The following is a 22,180-nucleotide window of genomic DNA, read 5'->3' as shown; positions in this document are numbered from 1 at the left end:
TGTATGATGTCAGTGAGACCAGGTATTCCAAATATTATCATCTCGGGCACACAGCTGTGGCTGAGGATGGAGACTCCACCCACCTATTGTTCAAATCTTTTGTTTGTGGAAGCAGCCAAACAGAACGATCCTGGCTTAAAGGGAAGGGGTTGGATTATTCTGAAGCAAGAATAACAATATTGAGAAGGAAATGAGCAAAGTGGGTCACTTTTCAGGTAACTCCAAGTAAAACTTTAATAGTAAATCCACATCTGGAAAACAGAACAGTGTAGTTTATGTTGAAAACTAACATTCTTTTTTACACAGTGCAAAGTTTTTCATAAAATGTTGCAAATCTTTACTTGCATATGTTAACATTGGCAACACTGGCAACATTGTACAAGTGTGGCTGATTATGATTTAGTCAGTGCAGTTTTTTTGTGTATTTTCTGAGCTGTAATATTTAGGGGGAAAACTATGAAATACTGACAGACTTTCTCCAAATTGTATAATCTAATATTACCTATTTACACTTTTTAAAAAAAAAAAAATATACACACAAGCATAGATGCCATATCATCATCATAAATTGTTTATGTTCCAGAAACTAAACTAGCAGGCAGAACACACAGCCGGAGAATGGACGAGATCATGACGCTGCACAGAGGGAGACACAAACAATATATACACACCCAAGAAGGAGGCAAAGATCTCAACCTCAGACTATTAAATAAACCCAAACCAAAAGTCCAAAACGCTGGGTAGAAGACGCAGGATCATGACAGTAACAGTAAGTATGTTTCAGTAACAGCAAACGCTAGACTTGGTCAACAATTACTTTTTACTGTTCAATACAGTAAAAAACTGGCGTTTAATACTGATCACTTATGGATCCTCTTATTGTTGCTCAGGGCCTCTGTGAGTTTGGTTTGCATGATCTCCTTAGTTGAGTATAACGGCAGCTCCAAGGTCGAGAAGCATGTGTGTGTCTCAGGATAGTACTGGTCATAGGAGAGGTCCTCGACTTCTTTAACTTTGACTTGCATCTTGATTTTGTCCATACCGAGAATAGGCACCCGGTCAAATCCTGTCACAAACCCTAGAAGAGGAAAAAAGCAGAAATCGATGAATGTCGAGAGTTTTTGTTTACTTTTCTGCATGTTGGGGTGCTTTATCCACAACCTCAGCTGCTGTGCAACTGATGTTTCTTACCACATGTTCATTGCATCGATTAGCAAATGTCAAAACATTCCTGAGTGATCAAAACTTTAGTAGTCACGGTGATGAAGCAATGTTGCAAATTTACAGTGGTAAATTCCTGCTAATAAAGCAGATTAGTAACGTAGCTTCCATTTACATGTTAAAATTTGACTAGTTTTTATGATCAAATTAAATGAAATACTTACAAAGGAAAGCTTTCTTCTGGTTCTCAGTCAGTTCATCAAAAACCTCCCAAAACATCTGTATGGTGGGATGGTCTGCGCTGTATTCACCTTCATAATGTGTGTTCTAATCATAGTGAAAGAGACTGTTAGATATACTAAAGATAATTAATTTAAACTATAATCAAAGTATGCGCAAGGATGTGATAAAAGAATTGCAGACAAATTACATCTTTGTGTCACTAACAGCTGTTTACCTGTTTCAGCTTTTCCCAGTCACTGAAGTCTTTGCCCACCATCACTTCTTGCAGCTCCTTTGGCCTGAAGAGTTTCACCAAATCCCGCTCACACACCAGGAAGAAGCCTCTCTTGAACTCCTGAAACACATTCTCCACTGATGTGTTGAAGGCATGATTCACGTAGGCATCCACAAACTCCTTCCTGTTTGGAAGATAAAAGTAGTGATTTACAATCACACTTTGGTCAAATCATGAACTGTTCTGTTCCATTTTGTTTAAAGAGTGGTCGCTTTATTTCTCTGCCATGGACATTTCCCATTAATTGCTTAAATTACTTGCCTATAAACAGGCAAACTGAGGGTGGTGTATCGCACTGGACCTTGTTACCTTTTCTAACCTTAGCAGTAAAAATAAGGAAATTGGTTGGTTGATTATGTCCTTGTTGTAACTATGCTTCTTGGCAAATAAACTTAGACTATTGGAAAGCCTGATTATTCACCCTCAAATTGTGTCACATTTGCAAGGAAATTGCATTTGTGGGTTGAGCAGCAGAGTTGAGCATGTGACTTTCATCCGTGACAAACTTTGCAGATCATCTCTGCTAATGCCAAACAGCTTATTCTGCTATTGGCTGGTGTTATTTGTTGGATTGATTGGATCATTTGCTGGCATACACCCTACACATCACACTGTTTCCACCAAAACCTAGTTTTATCCGCACTTTGACCCTGTGATCATACAGTAAAATTTTGTGGTGGTGTCTTCTTGGTTCACCTGTCTCTGATATCTCCTGTTTTGGCCTTCAAATTTGGAGGTGGTGCTAGGGCTCACTCCATCAATGTGCCTTGATTGGCACAATCAGGTGCCTAATAAGCATCTGATTGTCAGCACTGCAAGTACCAGAAGCCTAAAAATGAGAGTCAATAGCAGAATAGGCTGTTTGGCTTTGGCAGAGAAGATCTGGCATGTTTAAATGGGCGCCACGCACAAATGTGCACAAAAATGACCCAATTTTAGTGGAAAAAAACATGCCAATTCTTTCCAAGAAGTGCTGTTACAACAATGAAATAATTTATTAAATATAAATATTCTTTTATGTGATGACTTTTTATTATGTCTAGCTTCTCTCTGTCAGGATAATTCATAGTTTGATTTTCAAAAACATGATATAAAAAAACTTTAATTGTCCTCACTTATTTTGACTTGTCACCAATTTTTCCGAATTTTCTGGATCAAGGTCGATATCTTTCCCATCCCAGTTGATCTGTTGAAAAAAAAAGGAGAAGATTTTACTGCTGACCATTTTGAAAACTGTTTTGATTTATGTTGTGTGGAAAACGCCTACTGAAAAATACATGTCCAGGTTTTCCAAGTCATCATCTTGGTAGTCCTCCAGAATGTACTGCAGACTCCTGTAAACATAATATAGTTTAGGATCATTTGTATAACCAATCAACACCTAAAACTACAAATTTGTGTGAAGTAAATATAAGTATTATTAAATTTTCTGCCTTACTCTCCAACACTTGGGTTGAATTCTATCAAATCCTCCAGTGAAGGCCTTACACCGAGCAGCTTCTTGAACAGCACCAGTGGGAAGGGTAAGTGGACGATGCACTGGTTGTACAAGGCCAATCCACACAGAACTCCGAACAGGAAGAAACGCTGGTCTTCCTGAGTTGCCTGGTGTCAACGGTGAGGACAAATTAAAATCAAAAATAGGTGGTCGAAGACTGTATTGATGACTATGATCTGTATTAACTTATATATATAAGTTATATATAATATATATATATATATATATATATTATAAGGAATCAGTTAAAAGTCTAATCTTATTTCCAATCAATAGGAAGGCTTACTTTTGAGGAGAACCATGCCAGTGTTTCAGAGTCATTGAACATGAACATCCCAGATTCAGCTGAGATCAAGTCATGAAAGACTTCATAAAAAAAGTCTTTCTTGTAGACCTCATCGATCACACAATTTCCATCAAAGAAAACCTACAAGACACAGGGGCAAAAAAGGTTTAGATCAAAACTGCACGAATGCACGAGTTTTTAATATAATTTGTGCCTTGCTGTGTTTACAGTACGATACAATTTTATTTATATAGCACGTTTAAAACCAGGGGGTACACCGAAGTGCTTCACAGTAAGGAATAACAGTAAGTTATTAAAACAAGGTAAAATAGAGAAAATAGAGAAACAAGCAAAAGCATTAGTAAGTAGAGATAGGGAGAAATCATGATTATCCAGAGAAATGAGCAGCGATACAGCAATTAATGAGCGGTGAGAATTAGCGAGTCGGAATAGCCAGGTTGAATAGGCCAGTTTCCAAGCGTCTCTAAAGGATTGAATGGATTCAGAGGCACGAATGGTAGAAGGAAGACTATTCCAGAGGTTTGGTGCTACAGAGGCAAAAGCACGATCAGCCCTAGTCTTCAGACGGTGCCTGGGCTGGGCCAGATGATGGTAAAGAACGGCTGGGAGTACAGAGACTGAGGAGGTCGGTGAGATAGTCAGGGGCAAGGTTGTTTAGACATTTGAAAGTAAGCAGCAGAACTCTAAAATACTTTACCACGAGTGGCCTCTTGTAGTCTCTGTGATTCGTATCAGCCATTTTTTTCATGGTGTCCTCCAAAACTGATGCTCGCCTCAGCTTCACTACAAAGAGAAAGTCTTCCAAAACTGAGGGATTGCAACCGAATGTCCTCCACAAATTCAGACAGGCTTTCATCGCCTCTGTAAACTGAAATAAAGTGAATGATGTCACTTTTACGCTTTCTCAAAGAGAGAGAAATAATCTATGTCACATGTTTTTGGAAGGTTTTTTTTTTTACCTTGGCATGGTAAGCATTCATGTCAAACACTGTTTTCTTTGATTGCAGATCCATCACAATAGGGAACTTGCACAGGATGAGTGGCTCAGCATGTGAATACTGAAAGGGAAAAACCCAAAGAGGTCTTTAAGGTTTGATTGCGCATAAATAAAACATACATTTCTTCATGTTGTTTATTTGAACACTGGGTATTGACTAAAAAGGGACCGAACCAAAGGTTAGAAGAATGGAATAACAAAGTATGACACAGTAGATTACACACAGACACACTACTTTAGACCAGAACATTTTACCTTTCGTTGTGACTGTAAAAGCCAATGTTGCAAATCCTCCAAAAGGAAATCTTCATCAGCTGACACACAAAAATCACTTTCTGGTATCCTTTGAGTTTCTGCAACCCTTCTGTTTGCCTAACAACAGAACATCTTATTATCTATTTATCGTCACAGAGAAAGGGTTACATTTCACTTTAGGAATGAGTGAAAGGACTGTTTTAGGATATTTATACTAACATTGTACATATATTGGAGGACTAGCAGCAGATTTCTGACTCCAGAGTTGCGAGGTACAGGTTTAAAGGACAGGATCTCTGATAGGGCCTGCTTCCACACCTTAACGTATCGAACCATGGTGGAGGGTGACAGCGAGGACCACCAGTCACCTGAAGAAAAACAGAGAACAGATAAAAAGGACATGCCATGAAACTTTCAGCACTTTGTCACCTTCTAGATGAAAACTAGTATTGTGATATCATGTAGACAGCTGTGACAGTACCTATGATCTTAAGACTTTCATTCGACAACCTTGCTACTGCACCAGCTACCGCCTCAGCGAGCTTTATGCTCTGTTGCCGTGTGTGTTTCAGCACTGCATGCAGAAGCTCATTGAGAAGAAGGTAGATTCTCAACCCCTCCACTCCAACTGGTTTCTGCTCGAGGGAAGGAAGCAGGCGTAGCACAGCAGCCTCGATCTGTTAGTTTGGCAAGGATTGCAAGAATCGATCAGCAGCAGTTAGGTCCAGGTACTGTTACATGTGTCTTTCGTTAGACAGAAGAACGGGAACTTCATACATTATGGACAGATGCTGCTTCCTCAACTTATTAGTAGGATATTTATAAAATAACAAGCAAACAAGAAGACCTTTTGCTACAGATTGCATGTATTCTAGCAACATACCTCTGCCCAAATATTGTCCTTTGTTCCCAGTTTCTTGAAAGCAAGCCGTGCATGTTTTAGGTTCAAGCCGTGGTACTTCAGTGAAGTTTGATGATGTTTATCACCGCTAAGAAGACAAAGAACAAAGTCCACATATAAGGATGGCACTTATCCATAAGCAAACATTTACCAGCTAAAACAATATTTCAGTTCTTTCAATCCTGAAACACCAGATCTCCCACCGTTGAAATGAGAAAAAGAAGAATGTGGCGCACAGAAACTCTGTATTTACCTTTGTTGAAGGAAACTTTTATTCAGACAGGATGCAGAGGAAAACGCCCTGTAGATTTCCCTGTGAAGATTTAATATTTTCATTCAATTGCATAAAAAATGTTTTCAAACAAATAATTTGAATGATAGAAACCATACAACACCAGGCAAATCAACAAGCTGTGACTGCCAGTGCATCATACTTACTGTTTAATCTTTTTCCATGACTTTGAATCACATTCAGAGATCCATTTGTCAACCATGTTATCAAGACAGTGTTGTGATGCAAAGTCACAGTCTGTGTTTGAACCCTCGTCAATGTCCTGTGAAGGAAAGCAGTGACTGTTTACATATTCACACATATTCGCACCTCCTCCCATCACAGTCTGTACTTTATGTGTTAGTGTCAGTACCTCATCAGACGAGCACGTTGCAAATGAACAGTTTTCTCCTGCGAAGATGTTTCTGATTTTGGGCTCATTGGTGCCTTAAATGATAAGTAAATTCAATTCAATTCAATTTTATTTATATAGCGCCAAATCACAACAAACGTCGCCTCAAGGCGCTTCATAGATACAGAGAAAAACCCAACAATCATATGACCCCCTATGAGCAAGCCCCCCAGAGCTTAATTCCAAATTACTTTTGGAATTAAGGAATTACAGCTCTAATGCTCCTTGGCACAACCCATGTTTTGTTTTCCTTCTTTATGATAAGGGCAGTGTGGTTTGTGGTTAAACACGTCACTTCTTTCATAGATAAATTAATTTAACCCCAAGTTGTTTATTATCAGAGGTGTGGTTACCCTGTGGCAGTCGAACAGGCAGCGGCACAGATGGATTACTCTCCTCTCGATGTCCCAGCTGCCCTTGATCCTCACAACCAAAGGAGTAGACCCTCTTGGATTCGGTCAGCACTAAAGTGTGATTCCTGTGTAGATGATAATATACTAAATATTTATACCTCAAACCCACATATACACTTTACTAACTGCTTTACTTTAAGCATTTTTTATTTAAGCAGCTTGATGTTGTCTCTGATATCTGTTAGTCTCTTCAGTGATAATATAATAACTTATGGTGTTTTATATTAGCATGCTGATGTAACTGTACAACCAGTGATCTTTAAATTAATCATTTTTAAAACAAAAAATTAACTCTTTATAAAAAATGTATTCTAAGAGAATTGTGATACATGTAAAATGTATAATTGCTTCACATGGATGTAAAAGCTGAAAAAATAAACAAAGAAACCTTTTTAAAGGATGAGACTGATTCTGCAGGATCAGATCTCGGGTCAGGATGCATCTTGTTCAGATTAGGTCACAACAGTCAGTGAAATGTCCTAGCTTCTTTTCTTTTTTTTTCTTACTCTATATAAAATAATAAAATAATAATTCCTGGGATACATTTAAAACTTTAACCTCTGTATCTTTGATGTGAAAGCTGAAAAATATTCTAAATAGCCTGAATATTTCATGAATTAAACACTATGTGTGTCGTACCTTCCACATGTAATCTTGGTGACCTTTGCCCCCCAGAGCTCTGCAACAAGTCGAGGACGCACTTCGTTGCGTAGTGAGTTGTGACCGAGCTGTCCGTGTTGACCGGAGCCAAATGTAAACACTGCACCATGCTGAGGAGCCAAACACACAACCACAATGTAAAGTCCCACAGCCATTTACTTTTACATGACAACTGTTTTAATGTGTTTTCAAAAAATAAGGAATTAAGTTGTTTGTTCTTTTTTCATGTTTAGAACTTGTAACTTCTATAGGAAGATGTTTTTAAGTATGTTTTGAGACAACATTCAAAATCCTTTTTTTTGCATTCCTTGAATAATTAATTTTTTTTTTGTTTAAATCCACATTCTTTACAATAATATATTAGTAAGAAAGGAGAGCATCAAAATGCTCCTGTTGTCTAACCTTTGTCAAAATGGCCGTGTGGTCCTGTCCACAGGAAATGCGCTGAGCTTTCTTCATATTCAAACACTGAACAGGAGCTGGTGTGTGTCTGTCTATAAGGAAAAGGATTGTCAGTGTTATTATGTTACCAGATTATAATGCTCATTAACATACAATAAAGTTAGGACATTTATTGTAAAGCCACAGTACCTTTTGTGTCTCCCAGCCCGAGCTGTCCACAGTCATTTCTCCCCCAGCTGAAAACACCTCCAGAGACAGAGAGGGCGAAACTCTGGTCTCCTCCTGCAGCGACCTGGATCAGGGGGATCGCTGACAGTGATGGCACATGTTGAGGTGATCTGCAGACAGACTCTCTCGTACCCAGACCCAGCTGGCCCCTGCAGTCCTGACCCCACGTATACAGCTGACCATCTGTGGGAGAATCAGCTTGTCTCTGTGAAACACTCTCACTCCTGATATCTTCAAGATCATTAGATCTTATTTTGATTGCACCAATAAACTGCTTTAACCTGCCCACAGTAGCTAAACACACAGTGGCAAAATATTGTTTGTTCCTACATCTAAAATACTCCAATCACTCATTAGATAGATCGATACCTTTATTTGGTTGTTTACAATTGTACCGTGCATGTGTATTATAATTATACAATTTAAAATATGTGGAGGAATGTATATCTATATAGACATGTATACAAAGACAAATAACATGAACTACATGACAGATGTTGTTAAATTACAACCTTAGGGTGCATACAATTATGAAGTGCAAGTTGGATGGACTGATTCAGGGTCTCTTAATCAAACATAAAGTGCCCTGATGTGACTGTTGTTGTGATGTGGTGCTATATAAATAAAACTGAATTGAACTAAAAAAATCTGTAGCGCTTGCAAAATTCTACTGTACCTTTGGTCAGTGCAACTGAGTGCTGACTCCCACAAGCAACCTGAGAAACCTGCTTGTTAGAAAAAGCTCCCAGTGGCCTGAAAGAGAAAGAGCAGAAGAAGAGAACAGAGCTGAAACAGCCATTTATCAGCGCTAACTATGAACCCAAATAAACATGAATCACACTGTATACACTCCGAGGACTACGATGGAGTATTAGGACCACATTAAGAAAAAGAAATTGTGTCAATTTTGAAAATAAAGTTGAAATTTCAAGATTAAACTTGAGGAAAAAAAGGAGAAATGTGGAGATTACAGTTGCTGATTCAAGACAAACTGCCATTGCTCTTATAGTCTCTATGAAATTCCTTGTGTAGATGATTTAGTAAAACAAGCTGATGTGCTGCCTTTTTGTAGAAATATTTCATCTGCTGTGATCAGGAGCTCTACAGGCCTGCAGGATCCTGAAGGACACACCCACCCAGCACATCACCCGGGTACCCACAGGAGGGCGGTACAGGACAAAAAAAGCCAAAACAAACAGACTGAAAATCATCACATATTCCAGGGCTGGAATAGAAATATACTGTTTATACTGTATCTAATTATTAGAAACTATTTAATATACGATTTTTAAATGTTTTGCCTTCTGACCAGATGCAGCTGGTCACACACGGTGTTTATGTAAGGAAAAAAATGTCTTGTAACTTAAACCGATTCTGCACGATTTCACTAACTCATCTACAAAAAGCATTTTGTAAAAGGTAGGATATAGCAGCACTGGCAGTTTGTCTTGAAACAGCTGTCATCTCCACATTTTGACACATTTTTGACTTTTTTTAATAATATTTTTTTCTTAACGTGATACTAATACTCCTTCTCACAGGACCAATAATAATAATAATAATAATAATAATAATAATAATAATAATAATAATAAAAGTTTGCACATCTGTATCTGTTACCTGGGAGTGAAAGGTGGGTGTCTGGTGTCCACACAGAGAACTTTGCCGCTCACAGACAGCAGTGCGACCACATCATCGCCACAACTCACAGCCTCTATCTTCTCTTTGTGTTTCACAAACTCTGCAGATTCACGAGCCACAAACACAGCAGGTGTGAGTGGACACAGTTCGGTTAAATGTAGCAGAGAGTGAACTTGTTAGTGACACCGATACTCACTCTGCCTGCCTCTCGCTCTTCTCCCATCCTCGCTCTCGTTTGTGCGGATAATGAACGCGTTTCCATTGCTTTTAACGAAAGCCAGCACGTTTCGACCTGCCGACAGATCCGCGATGTGATGGCTGATGTTTAAATAATGAACTCCATCATCAGTGGTCGTGCTGTCGGTACCGGAGCCGTCTTTCACGTAAAAGCCGCGCTGACAGTCCTCTCCCCAGGAAAACATGTTGTCGTGTGTTTAGGAGCAACAGCTGATCCTCACTGTGTCACTCTGCAGTCTGTCAACAAGAAACGAAACTTAAACTCAAGCATGCCGCTGAACAGCATCCGGAAAGGAAACAATAACACGAGTCAGCTGATGTGTTAAAGTAACGAAACGAAAGTAAAACTGATAAGAGATAATCAATAACAAGGAGAGGTCAATTGTGTAGCTTTTCATTGGGTTTCGTTTCACACGCAGAGGAGGAAGTGGACAAAAATGCATGTTTGTATTGTACAATGTGGGAAATGTTGATACTGCGTTTAGCTGGTATCAACTTTTTATGGAACAAACCTTAAAAAAGAGAAAAAATTAACTACTGTATAAATTTAAAGGCTTTGGCAAAAATCATGAAAGAGAGATTTCTAAAAATAACATGATTTATTGATGCACGCAATTGAGATAGAGGTATTTGGCTCATACACTTGAGTCTTGGCATAAAAGAACCCCAGCTGTGATGGGCATTAGAGCAGGATGCCCCGGAGTCTGGACGCTGGTGGTGGAGATAAAGACGGAGGCTTGAATGGAGTCTGAGTAACGATAGGCGGTGATGGGGAGAGGGTGGGTTGCACGAAGGCGTCTGCAAATGAGAATGACAGATGCGAACTAAGACTTAAAGTGCTTCGTGTGACCTGAGACACGAACCTGAAAGGATGATTGGACAAGACCAGTGATGTCATAAACAGGTTGACAGCGTGAACAAGTGGAAGTGACGTGAAGAATAGACTGAGAGCAGAGAGACATCATAGATCTACCTTACTGAACTTATGTATAAGCTTCATAACAGTTTCAGTCTACCTTCAATGCTCCTGACCTTTCTTCCCTGGCCTCTCCTATGCTAAAAATGTTTTATTAATTAAAAAAATATATTAATACTACTACTACTACTAATAATAATAATAATAATAATAATAACAATAATAATGTATTCAGTATCTTTCTCTCATTATAAAATATCAATAACGGATGAAATAACAATAACTGCAGTTACTGTTAAGCTTTGCCTGGCAGTGTGCAATATATCAAATATGCCTGGAAAAATATATACTGTATATTTCATGTATAATATATATCTTGGCTCTGTATGACGTTGCTGAGAGCAGATATTCCCAATATGATCATCTTAGACCTGCAGCTGTATCAATGAGCTTGGAGCTCCATCCACTTACTGTTTAAATCGTTTGTGGAGGCAGACATCCAGAACAAACTCGGCTTAAAGCCAAAGGATTGTATTTTGGACTCTGAGACTTCCACACAGTCCAGCATTAACAATTTGGAATTGGAAATGAGCAAAGTGCATCGAATTTCAGTTTCAATTTATTCTAAGCAAAGCTTTAATAAAATTTAATCCACATCTGAAAAACTGAACGGTGAAAGTTTTGTTCAGAACGAAGATTAATTCTTTTATGGTGTAAATACTTTTCATAGAATTTTGATATTTAATAAATATTACACATGTCTACAGTGACAACATTGCATAGGCTCAATATGATTTACTGAATGCAGTTATTTTGAATATTATTTGGATATTTGAATATTTTATGAGATGTAACAATAAGGAACACTTCCTCCAAACTATATAAAAGCATGTATCACATTTTTATTTTTAGTAGGTGGGATTTCTTTAGTATACATATTTTCACTCTACATCACAATCAGCAGCATTACAACTAACTACCAATGCTACTCTTTGGTCAGCAATTCACAAAGTGCAGCATTACAATGTTATGTCTTCTGTTCAGTACAGTAAAAAATTGGCATTTTTTGTTGATCACTTATGGATCCTCTTATTGTTGCTCAGGGCCTCTGTGAGTTTGGTTTGCATGATCTCCTTAGCTGAGTATAACGGCAGCTCCAAGGTCGAGATGCACGTGTGTGTCTGAGGATAGTACTGGTCATAGGAGAGGTCCTCGACATCTATAACTTTGACTTGCATCTTGATTTTGTCCATACCAAGAATAGGCACCCGGTCAAATCCTGTCACAAACCCTAGAGAGAGAAAAAAGTGGAAGTCAGTGAGTTTTATTTTGTGCATAACATTATGTCCTGATAGCCCTCTGAAGTCACACTGTCAGTTCATTCATGACTGCTCATCCACCTCAGCAGTTCATCAAATGCTTTTTCCTACCAAAGACCAGATACCAAATGCACAAATTAGGAAATGTAAAAACATTCTGGAAACATATGAACTCAGGTCACAAAACATGAATATTTTATTTTATTAAATTTTTTGGCTTTGTGGCTTTTTGTGGCTTTACTTTAAATCTTTTGGACATACTGAAGAACAAGATTAGCACTCATTGTTTTATATGATCAAATAAGTCAAATACTTACAAAGGAAAGCTTTCTTCTGGTTCTCAGTCAGTTCATCAAAAACCTCCCAAAACATCTGTATGGTGGGATGGTCTGCACTGTATTCACCTTCATAATGTGTGTTCTAGTCATAGTGAAAGAGGCTGTTAGATATATTGAAAATAATTCATTCAAACTGTAATCAAAGTATGCGCACTAACAGCTGTTTACCTGTTTCAGCTTTTCCCAGTCACTGAAGTCTTTGCCCACCATCACTTCTTGCAGCTCCTTTGGCCTGAAGAGTTTCACCAAATCCCGCTCACACACCAGGAAGAAGCCTCTCTTGAACTCCTGAAACACATTCTCCACTGATGTGTTGAAGGCATGATTCACGTAGGCATCCACAAACTCCTTCCTGTTTGGAAGATAAAAATAGTGATTTAAAGAAACACATCCACACTTTGGTCAAATCATGAACTGTTCTGTTCCATTTTGTTTAAAGAGTGGTCACTTTATATCTCTGCCACTGACATTTCCCATTAATTACTTGCGTATAAACATGCAAACTTGTGGTGTATCTCAAGAATATGCACCGAGTCTTGTTACTTTTCCTATTTAAATGCTTCTGCTTGGTCACAAAACAGTTTAATGTATGTTTCTTTGCAGATGACATCCAGTTATATCTTTCTGTCAGTTCCATTGTCACTGTCACTGTTGGTAGAGTCGTTAGATATTATGTGATGGCTTGTTATTATCTATAGCTTCTCTTTGGCAGGACAATACTATATTTGGTTTTAAAACGCATGTTATGAAAAAATGCTGCCATTGTCCTCACTTATTTTGACTTGTCACCAACTTTTCAGGACTTTCAGGATCAAGGTCAATGTCCTTTCCATCCCAGTTGATCTGTTGGGGGGAAAAAAAATAGATATTATTGATTAAAGAAGCGTGTTGATATCAAAGCCGTTTTTGACTTAAAGTTGTGTTAAACACCTACCGAAAAATACATGTCCAGGTTTTCCAAGTCATCATCTTTGTAGTCCTCCAGGATGTACTGCAGACTCCTTTAAACACAAAATACTTTAAGATGATTTGTGGAACCAATCAGCACCATAACACTACAAATATTTGCGCAATACAGCAAATACAAGGGAACTTTCCCCCTTACTCTCCAACACTTTGGTTGAATTCTATCAAATCCTCCAGTGAAGGCCTTACACCGAGCAGCTTCTTGAACAGCACCAGTGGGAAGGGTAAGTGGATGATGCACTGGTTGTACAGGGCCAATCCACACAGAACTCCAAACAGGAAGAAACGCTGGTCTTCCTGAGTTGCCTGATGCTGACAGTAGAGACATTTGAAATTGTTTTCTTGAATTAAGGAATAATAAATCAGCAATCACAATTGTTAAATAGTTTTAGAAATCAGTCTCGGTCTATTTAAATTATATTTTTAGTAACTTAGTAACTCTTACTTTTGAGGAGAACCATGCCAGTGTTTCAGAGTCATTGAACGTGAACATCCCAGATTCAGCTGAGACCAAGTCATGAAAGACTTCATAAAAAAAGTCTTTCCTGTAGACGTCATCGGGCATTGGATTTTCATCAAACAAGACCTACAAGACAAAATTATAAAAAAGTAAACAAAATTTGTTGTATGACAAAATATTGTTTATATAACAATGTGTACACAACAATGCATTTTGAGTTGGCTTGTGCCTTGTTGTTTTTACCCTAAGTGGCTTCTTGTAGTCTGTGTCACAAGCATCCGCCAGTTGTTCAAAGGTGTCTTCCAAAATGGTTGCTCGCCTCAGGTCCAGTAAAAATACATCTTCATCGTAATCATCAAAAATGTACAAAAAGTCAAAGATATTCTCCAAGTAGTAACTTATCTGCATTGTCTGGAAAAAAAGTTCAAGATTCAACACATTTTTGTTTTGCCTACCTGATTACTTACTTTAAAATGTATTTTAAACAGAGTATTGTATCACACCAAATTCATATAAGGATGTCATTTACCAGCTTGGTGTATTCAGAATTAGAGTCAAAAACCCATTTCTTTGATTGCAGGTCCATCACAATTGGGAAGTCACAAAGGAGAAGTGGCTCAGCTTTAGCATACTAAACACAGAAAAGAAAACATACAGTTCTTTTGAGTTTAACGACATTTAGCAATGCAAACATTTTCAGTTTGCACCACTCATTTTTTATAATATGTTACATGCTGTAATGTGATTGTCATGATTCGGCTGTGCAGCAGGCAGGAAAGGACCCAAATGCAGACTCACGGAGGTGAAAGTAGACTCAGACACAGCTTTTTTTGCTAAATGGCAAAACAACACAAAACCTGACTGGGAAATTATATAAACCGGGCACACGGGGACACACACAACCATGAGGGAGATGCTGACATAAATACACAGGAGGATAACGAGGGAAGTAAGAACACACGGGGAACACAGCTGACACGAATGAACCTTGACGCCACAGGGGAAGCACAACTAGACACACCGAACATGGAAATACGAGACTTTCACAATAAAACAGGAAATGAAGAAACATCACACAGGAGCCGACAGGAGGGAGCATCAGAGGGAGAGAGAGAGAGACAAGACACAAAGGGCGACACAACATCATAACATGATCGGTGACTGGGAGGACACAACACTCAGAGAAACGAGAAGGTCTAGGAAGACAGATAAACACAATAGATGGAGAAAATATGGAATGACACACAAGGATGGGAACACATGCACAGAAGAAGGAAATAACGCACAAAGACTAACACACATAAACACATACTGAACAAAAGCTAACAGAATAAACTCAGGGAACCATAACACAAAATGTCATAAAAACAGAAGAAACTCAGAATGCTGGGACCCAGAACCAGGACAGTGACGGTAAATATAATGTCAGGCTGCATAATGGGATGTTAGTATGAACAGATGGTGAAGAGTTAATGAATGATCACACCCAAGGCAAATGACAAAAGAAAAAAAAGAGAAAACAGCTATCACAAAAGCAGACCCAACCCCATGACAGACACATCACTTTAGCCTAAAACAGAAACAAAAGGCAGGGTTTTTGTTTTGTTTACCCTGTTTTCTGAACGCCAGTGGCCCAGATCCTCATTAAGAAATGCTTGATCCAACAATAAATAAAAACTGCTCTCCGGTATCCTTCGAGATTCCGCAACCCTGTTGTTGGCCTTTAAAAGAAAAAGTTTACTTACAATTTATTTTTGTTTTCAGGTTAAAAAAAAAGAGGCATTGAGGCTTAAGAAGGAGTAAAATGACTGGTTTAAGATAATAACACTGACGTTGTACATGTATTTGAGGACTAGCAGCAGATTTCTGACCCCGGAGTTTCGGGGAACGGGCACAAAGGACAGGATCTCTGAGAGTGCCTGCTTCCACACGTTAATGTGTCGAATCATGGTGGAGTGCGACAGAGAGGACCACCAGTCGCCTGAAGAAAACAATAACGTTAGCAAAAGTAAAAACAGCAGATAGAAGGGCTTTAAAATTTCCATGTATAATAGTGGTGGTGGGTATAGGCAGCATACCTATAATCTGGAGGCTTTCATTCGACAACCTTGTTACTGCATTGGCTACCGCCACAGCGAGCTTTATTCTCTGTTGCCGTGTGTGTTTCAGGACTGTGTGCAGAAGCTCAATGAGAAGAAGGTAGATTCTCAACCCCTCCACTCCCACTGGTTTCTGATCGAGGGAAGGAAGCAGGCGTAGCACTGCGGCCTCGATCTGTTAGTTTGGCAAGGATTGCAAGGATCACTCAGCAGCAGGCAGATCAAAGGTGGATTGTTTTTGTGCAGGGTGGCGTTCAGAGGAAAAATGTTCGGATTATTTAGGTATCTTATAAAAACCAGGATTCTTACCTGGTCACTTAGAGTGCATCCAGTTACTATTAGCAAATATCCCCTAAATGACTCATATGCAAGTGTTTTTTTAAGGCAACTGTGCCTGTTCAATATGTGGCCACAGATAACAAGTACATTACAATAATATATACAATGTATGAAATGATAATGATGTGTCTGCTTGATTAAGCTATATCAGGTTTTAGACTGTCTCAGTGATACAAATGGGTAGAAACTACATGTGAGTGTCTGAGATAGTCTGAGTTTTGTACATACTGCAACAGTCAAAATAACAATTGAAATACTTCCCCCAAGTATAAAAAGGATCAAATGAATGATTGTCAACATAGACAGAAAAACAAGGAGTCTTGAGATTTCTCAAATTATTGGAAAGATTATTTATAAAAACAAAAACATAGCCTTTTCCTACAGATTACATGTATTCTAGAAACATACCTCTGCAAGAACATTGTCTTTCTTTCCCAATTTTTTGAAAGCATGCCGTGCATGTTTCATGTTCAAACCGGGGTACTTTGGTGAAGTTTGGAAATGTTTATCACCGCTGAGAACACAAAGAAAAAAGTCCACATTAAAGCGTTTCTTCTTCTGCATCAGCAAATATATATAGCAGCTAAAACATTACAAACAAACAACCGTTATCACCCAGTTAAGTTAAGAGCATGTTCACATTTGCTAATTAATTAACTTTTAACACTGAAAGGAATATCATTAGTTTGGCTGCTATTTTGACATCAACCAATGCACCAGACAAACCCACACTGTGTCCTCTTATTCATGCTAATAAGAATCATCAATATCATTACAAATTAGCACAGAATAACCATAAATGGCAGCGCTAAATTTCACAAGCCAAAATATATTAGACCTACCACCGACAACCTGCCATGACATGGACATTAACTCTGTATTTACCTTTTTTCAAGGAAACTTTTATTCAGACAGGATGCAGAGGAAAATGCCTCCATGATTTCCCTGTGAAGATTTAATGTTTTCATTCAATTACAGAAAAAAAAACTTGCTTTCAAACAAATAATTTGAGTCACAGAAGCCATAAATCACCAGGCAAACCAACAAGCTGTGACTGCCAGTGCATCATACTTACTGTTTAATCTTTTTCCATGACTTTAAATCACATTCAGAGATCCATTTGTCAACCATGTTATCAAGACAGTGTTGTGATGCAAAGCCACAGTCTGTGTTTGAACCCTCGTCAATGTCCTGTGAAGGAAAGCAGTGACAGTTTACATATTCACACATATTCGCACCTCCTCCCATCACAGTCTGTAACCTAATGTGTTAGTGTCAGTACCTCATCAGATGAACATGTTGCAAATGAACAGTTTTCTCCTGCAAAGATGTTTCTGATTTTGGGCCCATTGGTGCCTTAAATGATAAGTAAACACGTCACTTCTTTCATAGATAAATTAATTGCATCCTCAATTTGTTTATTATCAGAGGTGTGGTTACCCTGTGGCAGTCGAACAGGCAGCGGCACAGATGGATTACTCTCCTCTCGATGTCCCAGCTGCCCTTGATCCTCACAACCAAAGGAGTAGACCTTCTTGGATTCGGTCAGCACTAAAGTGTGATTCCTGTGTAGATGATAATATACTAAATATTTATACCTCAAACCCACATATACACTTTACTAACTGCTTTACTTTAAGCATTTTTTATTTAAGCAGCTTGATGTTGTCTCTGATATCTGTTATATAAAAACTGTATTCTAAAAGAATTGTGATACATTTAAAATGTATAATTGCTTCACATGGATGTTAAAGCTGAAAAAAATTAGATCATGAATTAAACAGTATGTGTGTCGTACCTTCCACATGTAATCTTGGTGACCTTTGCCCCCCAGAGCTCCGCAACAAATCGAGGACGCACTTCGTTGCGTAGTGAGTTGTGACCGAGCTGTCCGTGTTGACCGGAGCCAAATGTAAACACTGCACCATGCTGAGGAGCCAAACACACAACCACAGCATAAAGTCCCACAGCTATTTACTTTTACATGACAACTGTTTAAATGTGTTTGCAAAAAATAAGCTATTAAGAAGTTGTTGGGGTTTTTTTGTTCGTTTTGTCTGACCTTTGTCAAAATGGCCGTGTGGTCCTGTCCACAGGAAATGCACTGAGCTTTCTTCATATTCAAACACTGAACAGGAGCTGGTGTGTGTCTGTCTATAAGAAAAAGGATTGTCAGTGTTATTATGTTACCAGATTATAATGCTCATTAACATACAATAAAGTTAGGACATTTATTGTAAAGCCACAGTACCTTTTGTGTCTCCCAGCCCGAGCTGTCCACAGTCATTTCTCCCCCAGCTGAAAACACCTCCAGAGACAGAGAGGGCGAAACTCTGGTCTCCTCCTGCAGCGACCTGGATCAGGGGGATCGCTGACAGTGATGGCACATGTTGAGGTGATCTGCAGACAGACTCTCTCGTACCCAGACCCAGCTGGCCCCTGCAGTCCTGACCCCACGTATACAGCTGACCATCTGTAGAAGAATCATCATGTCTCTGTGAAACACTCTCACTCCTGATATCTTCAACTTTTACTCAGAGTTTATGTTTAATGTCATGACATAGACCCTAAATGTGTGGACTATTTGTAAGGCAACCAAATGTGTTTCCTATGAATGTAAGTTGGATGGACTGACTCTGTCTAAATTATTTGAGTTTTTCATTTACATTTGTAGCAGTTTACTGCAGAACTGTACTGTACCTTTGGTCAGTGCAACCGAGTGCTGACTCCCACAAGCAACCTGAGAAACCTGTTTGTTAGAAAAAGCTTCCAGTGGGCTGAAAGAGAAGGAACAGGAAACAGAAGAAAAATTCAAATAAACAGGCTACACACTGCAGGGTTAAAGGCTAATCATAACAGTCATAATAAACCATTTTGCACATTTAGTCTATGGAGCATACTTTTTTTCTTAACATGATACTAATACTCCTTCTCATAGGACCAATAAAAACAACAACAATAATAATAAAAGTTTTCACATCTGTATCTGTTACCTGGGAGTGAAAGGTGGGTGTCTGGTGTCCACACAGAGAACTTTGCCGCTCACAGACAGCAGTGCGACCACATCATCGCCACAACTCACAGCCTCTATCTTCTCTTTGTGTTTCACAAACTCTGCAGATTCACGAGCCGCAAACACAGCAGGTGTGAGTGGACACAGTTCGGTTAAATGTAGCAGAGAGTGAACTTGTTAGTGACACCGATACTCACTCTGCCTGCCTCTCGCTCTTCTCCCATCCTCGCTCTCGTTTGTGCGGATAATGAACGCGTTTCCATTACTTTTAACGAAAGCCAGCACGTTTCGACCTGCCGACAGATCCGCGATGTGATGGCTGATGTTTAAATAATGAACTCCATCATCAGTGGTCGTGCTGTCGGTACCGGAGCCGTCTTTCACGTAAAAGCCGCGCTGACAGTCCTCTCCCCAGGAAAACATGTTGTCGTGTGTTTAGGAGCAACAGCTGATCCTCACTGTGTCACTCTGCAGTCTGTCAACAAGAAACGAAACTTAAACTCAAGCATGCCGCTGAACAGCATGAGGCAACAAAATGACAACAGTCGGGAACACGATAGTGAAACTGATCACAGATAATCATATCAGACAACAAACACCAGCGCAAGACGATTGCGCTGTTTTTCAGATCCATGAGTAATATTGATGGTATTAATATGGCAACGGTAATGTTTATAGCTTTTATACCTAATGCTCCATTCAATTCAATTCAATTTTACTTTTTGTAGGGCAAAATTACAACAGCAGTCAACTCAAGTCCCCTTTTGAATGACAGCAGGAGAGAAAAACCCCCAAATAGATGAACAACGCTGAGACAGAGGAAAAGAGAGCTGACATTTCATTATCACTAATGATTAAATACTTGGATTACCACAATTTGATGTAAGCTGGTATGTTTTGATCAGTGGTTTGAATTTCATTTAAGTTAGATTAATTATATTGTTGACAAAAGAGAAAGCTGATGATAATGAAAACTAAATCAGTTAAAATGTTGAGAGGGTCAGCAGATACATGAGCTTTGACACTGATGTAAGTGTGTGTGAATATTTCTGTTAACTTTGACAAAATGGCAAAATAGTCAAACGAAACTTATGGGAACAACAACAGGTTTAGTATTAACCAACCGGCCCATTTAACAGACACAGCAGCGATTACATTCCTGCACTCTATGATACTGGCTCATAGTGAACACTCTATTACAAGTTGGTCCTGTACGAGCTTTGCTGCTATTGGGCCAATCGAAGTATGCTACAAAAGAGCATTGAAAATATTAGATAAGAAACCCTTTTCATATCACCATTGTCAACTTTGAGATGAAGTTATACACGGCTGAGGGACACACAAACATGTGATCGTGTTTAATTAATCATGCTTTATGTTGGACATGAAAAAGAGTTAATGTTTTACAAAAAGGGAAACATAGCGTAATGTGTCAGTGCAATATCACCACAGTCAGAGCATGTGTAATACTGGGGTTTGTGCAATATAATTGATGTTTCCGTTATTATTATCTATATTGTCCTCTGTAAGAGCCAAAGTCAATGTTTATGTTTTGCCTTTTTGTTATGGTGGCACAGGTGTATAGCTTTACCTGCGTCTCAGGTGATGGCATGTGGGTGTGGTCACAGTCTATTTACCTGATCTCGGTGTTCGCAGCAGGTGTTGTTGGGTGAGTGGTTTGTGGGCAAATTTTGCTGTTGACCGTCATTTTTTGGCACACCAGTTAATCCACAGCTCCGCTATTTGTAAATTGATTGAAAGCGCAAACGTTTGTTTTTGTTTTGTTCTTAAAATAAATGCGCAAAGTACAAGTACGACTCATTATGGATTATTGGAGGCGCGTCACAGGGACACAACCAACTCAGCCGGCCACGGCTTTATTTACGGATGAAAGTCGCAACATCCTCTGTTGTCCACTCTTGTCATTGTTTGGTTTAATATGATGTGATCACTGTTTTTGTCCTTGTCACATGATCTGTAAATATTATCTCTGTATGTTTTTACTAGCTTGTGTGTAACACCAACCTGCCAGAGGGTCTGCAGATGAAAACTAGCCCAAGTCTATAATCTGGCATATTTACATTTGTGTAAAATGCTTATTAATATGTATTGCCCCTCTTTCTAAAATAAATAAATAAATAAATAAATATATTCAACTGATGTGAAGCTGTGTTCACCCCAGAAAGCTCCCAGAAATTTGGACAAATGTCTGCTGTGAAATTTTTAGCCAAACCAAATTGCAGGTCAGTTTAAAGCTGAAAAGTAGTCCAAACTCTAAACCGTTCCTGAGATGCAGAAATGTTTTCACATAAAATTCAACGACTGTACTTCCAAACAAAAATGTTACAACTATCCCCAGTCTCCCTACCAAATTATCATCTAAAGCCAGAAAGCTTGAGTTCATTTAAGACACCACAAGCCCTGCCATTTTCAAATCCAGTTCACTAAGTAACAGAGGAGGGTTAAATCGCATATTTGCTACATTTGAGATCTAAGTGGAACTAATAAGCGTAAAAAAAATGCAAAGATGGAGGACAATTTATTGAAACTATCACATAATTTTGTTTGCATGGAGCTGTATGCAGTTAAGCAGTTTAAATACACAGAAGAGAACATAAATAGACTCAAAATGTCTTTCTCTTTCTCATTAACTGAAGACTGATTAAACGTTTAGGTTGCAAAACTAAAGTTCAGAAAACAGTACAATGTGATTAAATCTGATTGGTCTGAACAGCAAGGCTTAACAGACGTAGTTTAATAGTACAACGAAAAAAGTTATACACAAAGAACATGTACAGTACCCACCTGGTGATTCGGGTCCCACACTTAG

The 22,180-nt window shown here is 38.7% G+C and overlaps 2 protein-coding genes across 3 annotated transcripts; both read right to left on the bottom strand.

Annotated features, from left to right (window-relative positions):
- Positions 1 to 136: 136 nt before the first annotated feature.
- LOC146513627 (putative E3 ubiquitin-protein ligase HERC4) lies at positions 137 to 10,399 on the bottom strand. Its single transcript, XM_085165651.1, has 23 exons — positions 9,860 to 10,399; positions 9,643 to 9,763; positions 8,699 to 8,775; positions 7,984 to 8,205; positions 7,795 to 7,886; positions 7,372 to 7,502; positions 6,673 to 6,797; positions 6,281 to 6,354; positions 6,075 to 6,190; positions 5,890 to 5,949; positions 5,619 to 5,724; positions 5,217 to 5,412; positions 4,955 to 5,103; positions 4,736 to 4,852; positions 4,443 to 4,541; positions 4,181 to 4,351; positions 3,463 to 3,603; positions 3,117 to 3,283; positions 2,946 to 3,012; positions 2,794 to 2,864; positions 1,619 to 1,802; positions 1,386 to 1,488; positions 137 to 1,078 (listed from the first exon to the last, which is right to left on the bottom strand). Exons 1-23 carry the CDS (start codon positions 10,083 to 10,085, stop codon positions 861 to 863), a joined length of 3,033 nt encoding a protein of 1,010 aa, XP_085021777.1. The 5' UTR covers positions 10,086 to 10,399; the 3' UTR covers positions 137 to 860.
- A 1,099-nt stretch (positions 10,400 to 11,498) lies between these two features.
- Positions 11,499 to 19,886, bottom strand: LOC146513626 (putative E3 ubiquitin-protein ligase HERC3). 2 transcript variants are annotated; one of them, XM_085165650.1, is made up of 23 exons: positions 19,548 to 19,886; positions 19,331 to 19,451; positions 19,038 to 19,114; positions 18,589 to 18,810; positions 18,400 to 18,491; positions 18,136 to 18,266; positions 17,778 to 17,902; positions 17,620 to 17,693; positions 17,413 to 17,528; positions 17,223 to 17,282; positions 16,746 to 16,851; positions 15,978 to 16,173; positions 15,732 to 15,880; positions 15,510 to 15,620; positions 14,429 to 14,530; positions 14,143 to 14,310; positions 13,885 to 14,025; positions 13,579 to 13,745; positions 13,408 to 13,474; positions 13,246 to 13,316; positions 12,642 to 12,825; positions 12,453 to 12,555; positions 11,499 to 12,107 (listed from the first exon to the last, which is right to left on the bottom strand). In XM_085165650.1, the coding sequence occupies exons 1-23, from the start codon at positions 19,771 to 19,773 to the stop codon at positions 11,890 to 11,892; spliced, it is 3,027 nt and encodes a 1,008-aa protein (XP_085021776.1). In that variant the 5' UTR covers positions 19,774 to 19,886; the 3' UTR covers positions 11,499 to 11,889. The 2 variants fall into 2 exon arrangements, with proteins under 2 accessions (XP_085021776.1, XP_085021775.1); XM_085165649.1 differs by having other exon boundaries at positions 11,506 to 12,107; positions 13,579 to 13,751.
- Positions 19,887 to 22,180: the final 2,294 nt, after the last annotated feature.

Source organism: Neolamprologus multifasciatus, chromosome 7 (assembly GCF_963576455.1).
Source record: "Neolamprologus multifasciatus chromosome 7, fNeoMul1.2, whole genome shotgun sequence".
Classification (NCBI taxonomy): domain Eukaryota; kingdom Metazoa; phylum Chordata; class Actinopteri; order Cichliformes; family Cichlidae; genus Neolamprologus; species Neolamprologus multifasciatus.
The sequence above is the reverse complement of the archived record's forward strand: the minus strand, read 5'-3'. Positions and strand labels throughout refer to the sequence as shown.

Coding starts and splice junctions, on each gene's coding strand:
- LOC146513627 (XM_085165651.1), bottom strand. CDS start 10,085: ATGTTTTCCTGGGGAGAGGACTGTCAGCGCGGCTTTTACGTGAAAGAC. Junction 8,776..9,642: donor CACCCACCTTTCACTCCCAG/GTAACAGATACA, acceptor TTTCTCTTTCAG/GCCACTGGGAGCTTTTTCTA. Junction 7,503..7,794: donor ACACGGCCATTTTGACAAAG/GTTAGACAACAG, acceptor TTGGCTCCTCAG/CATGGTGCAGTGTTTACATT.
- LOC146513626 (XM_085165649.1), bottom strand. CDS start 19,773: ATGTTTTCCTGGGGAGAGGACTGTCAGCGCGGCTTTTACGTGAAAGAC. Junction 17,903..18,135: donor ACCAAGATTACATGTGGAAG/GTACGACACACA, acceptor TCATCTACACAG/GAATCACACTTTAGTGCTGA. Junction 14,311..14,428: donor ATTCTGAATACACCAAGCTG/GTAAATGACATC, acceptor CTTTTTTTCCAG/ACAATGCAGATAAGTTACTA.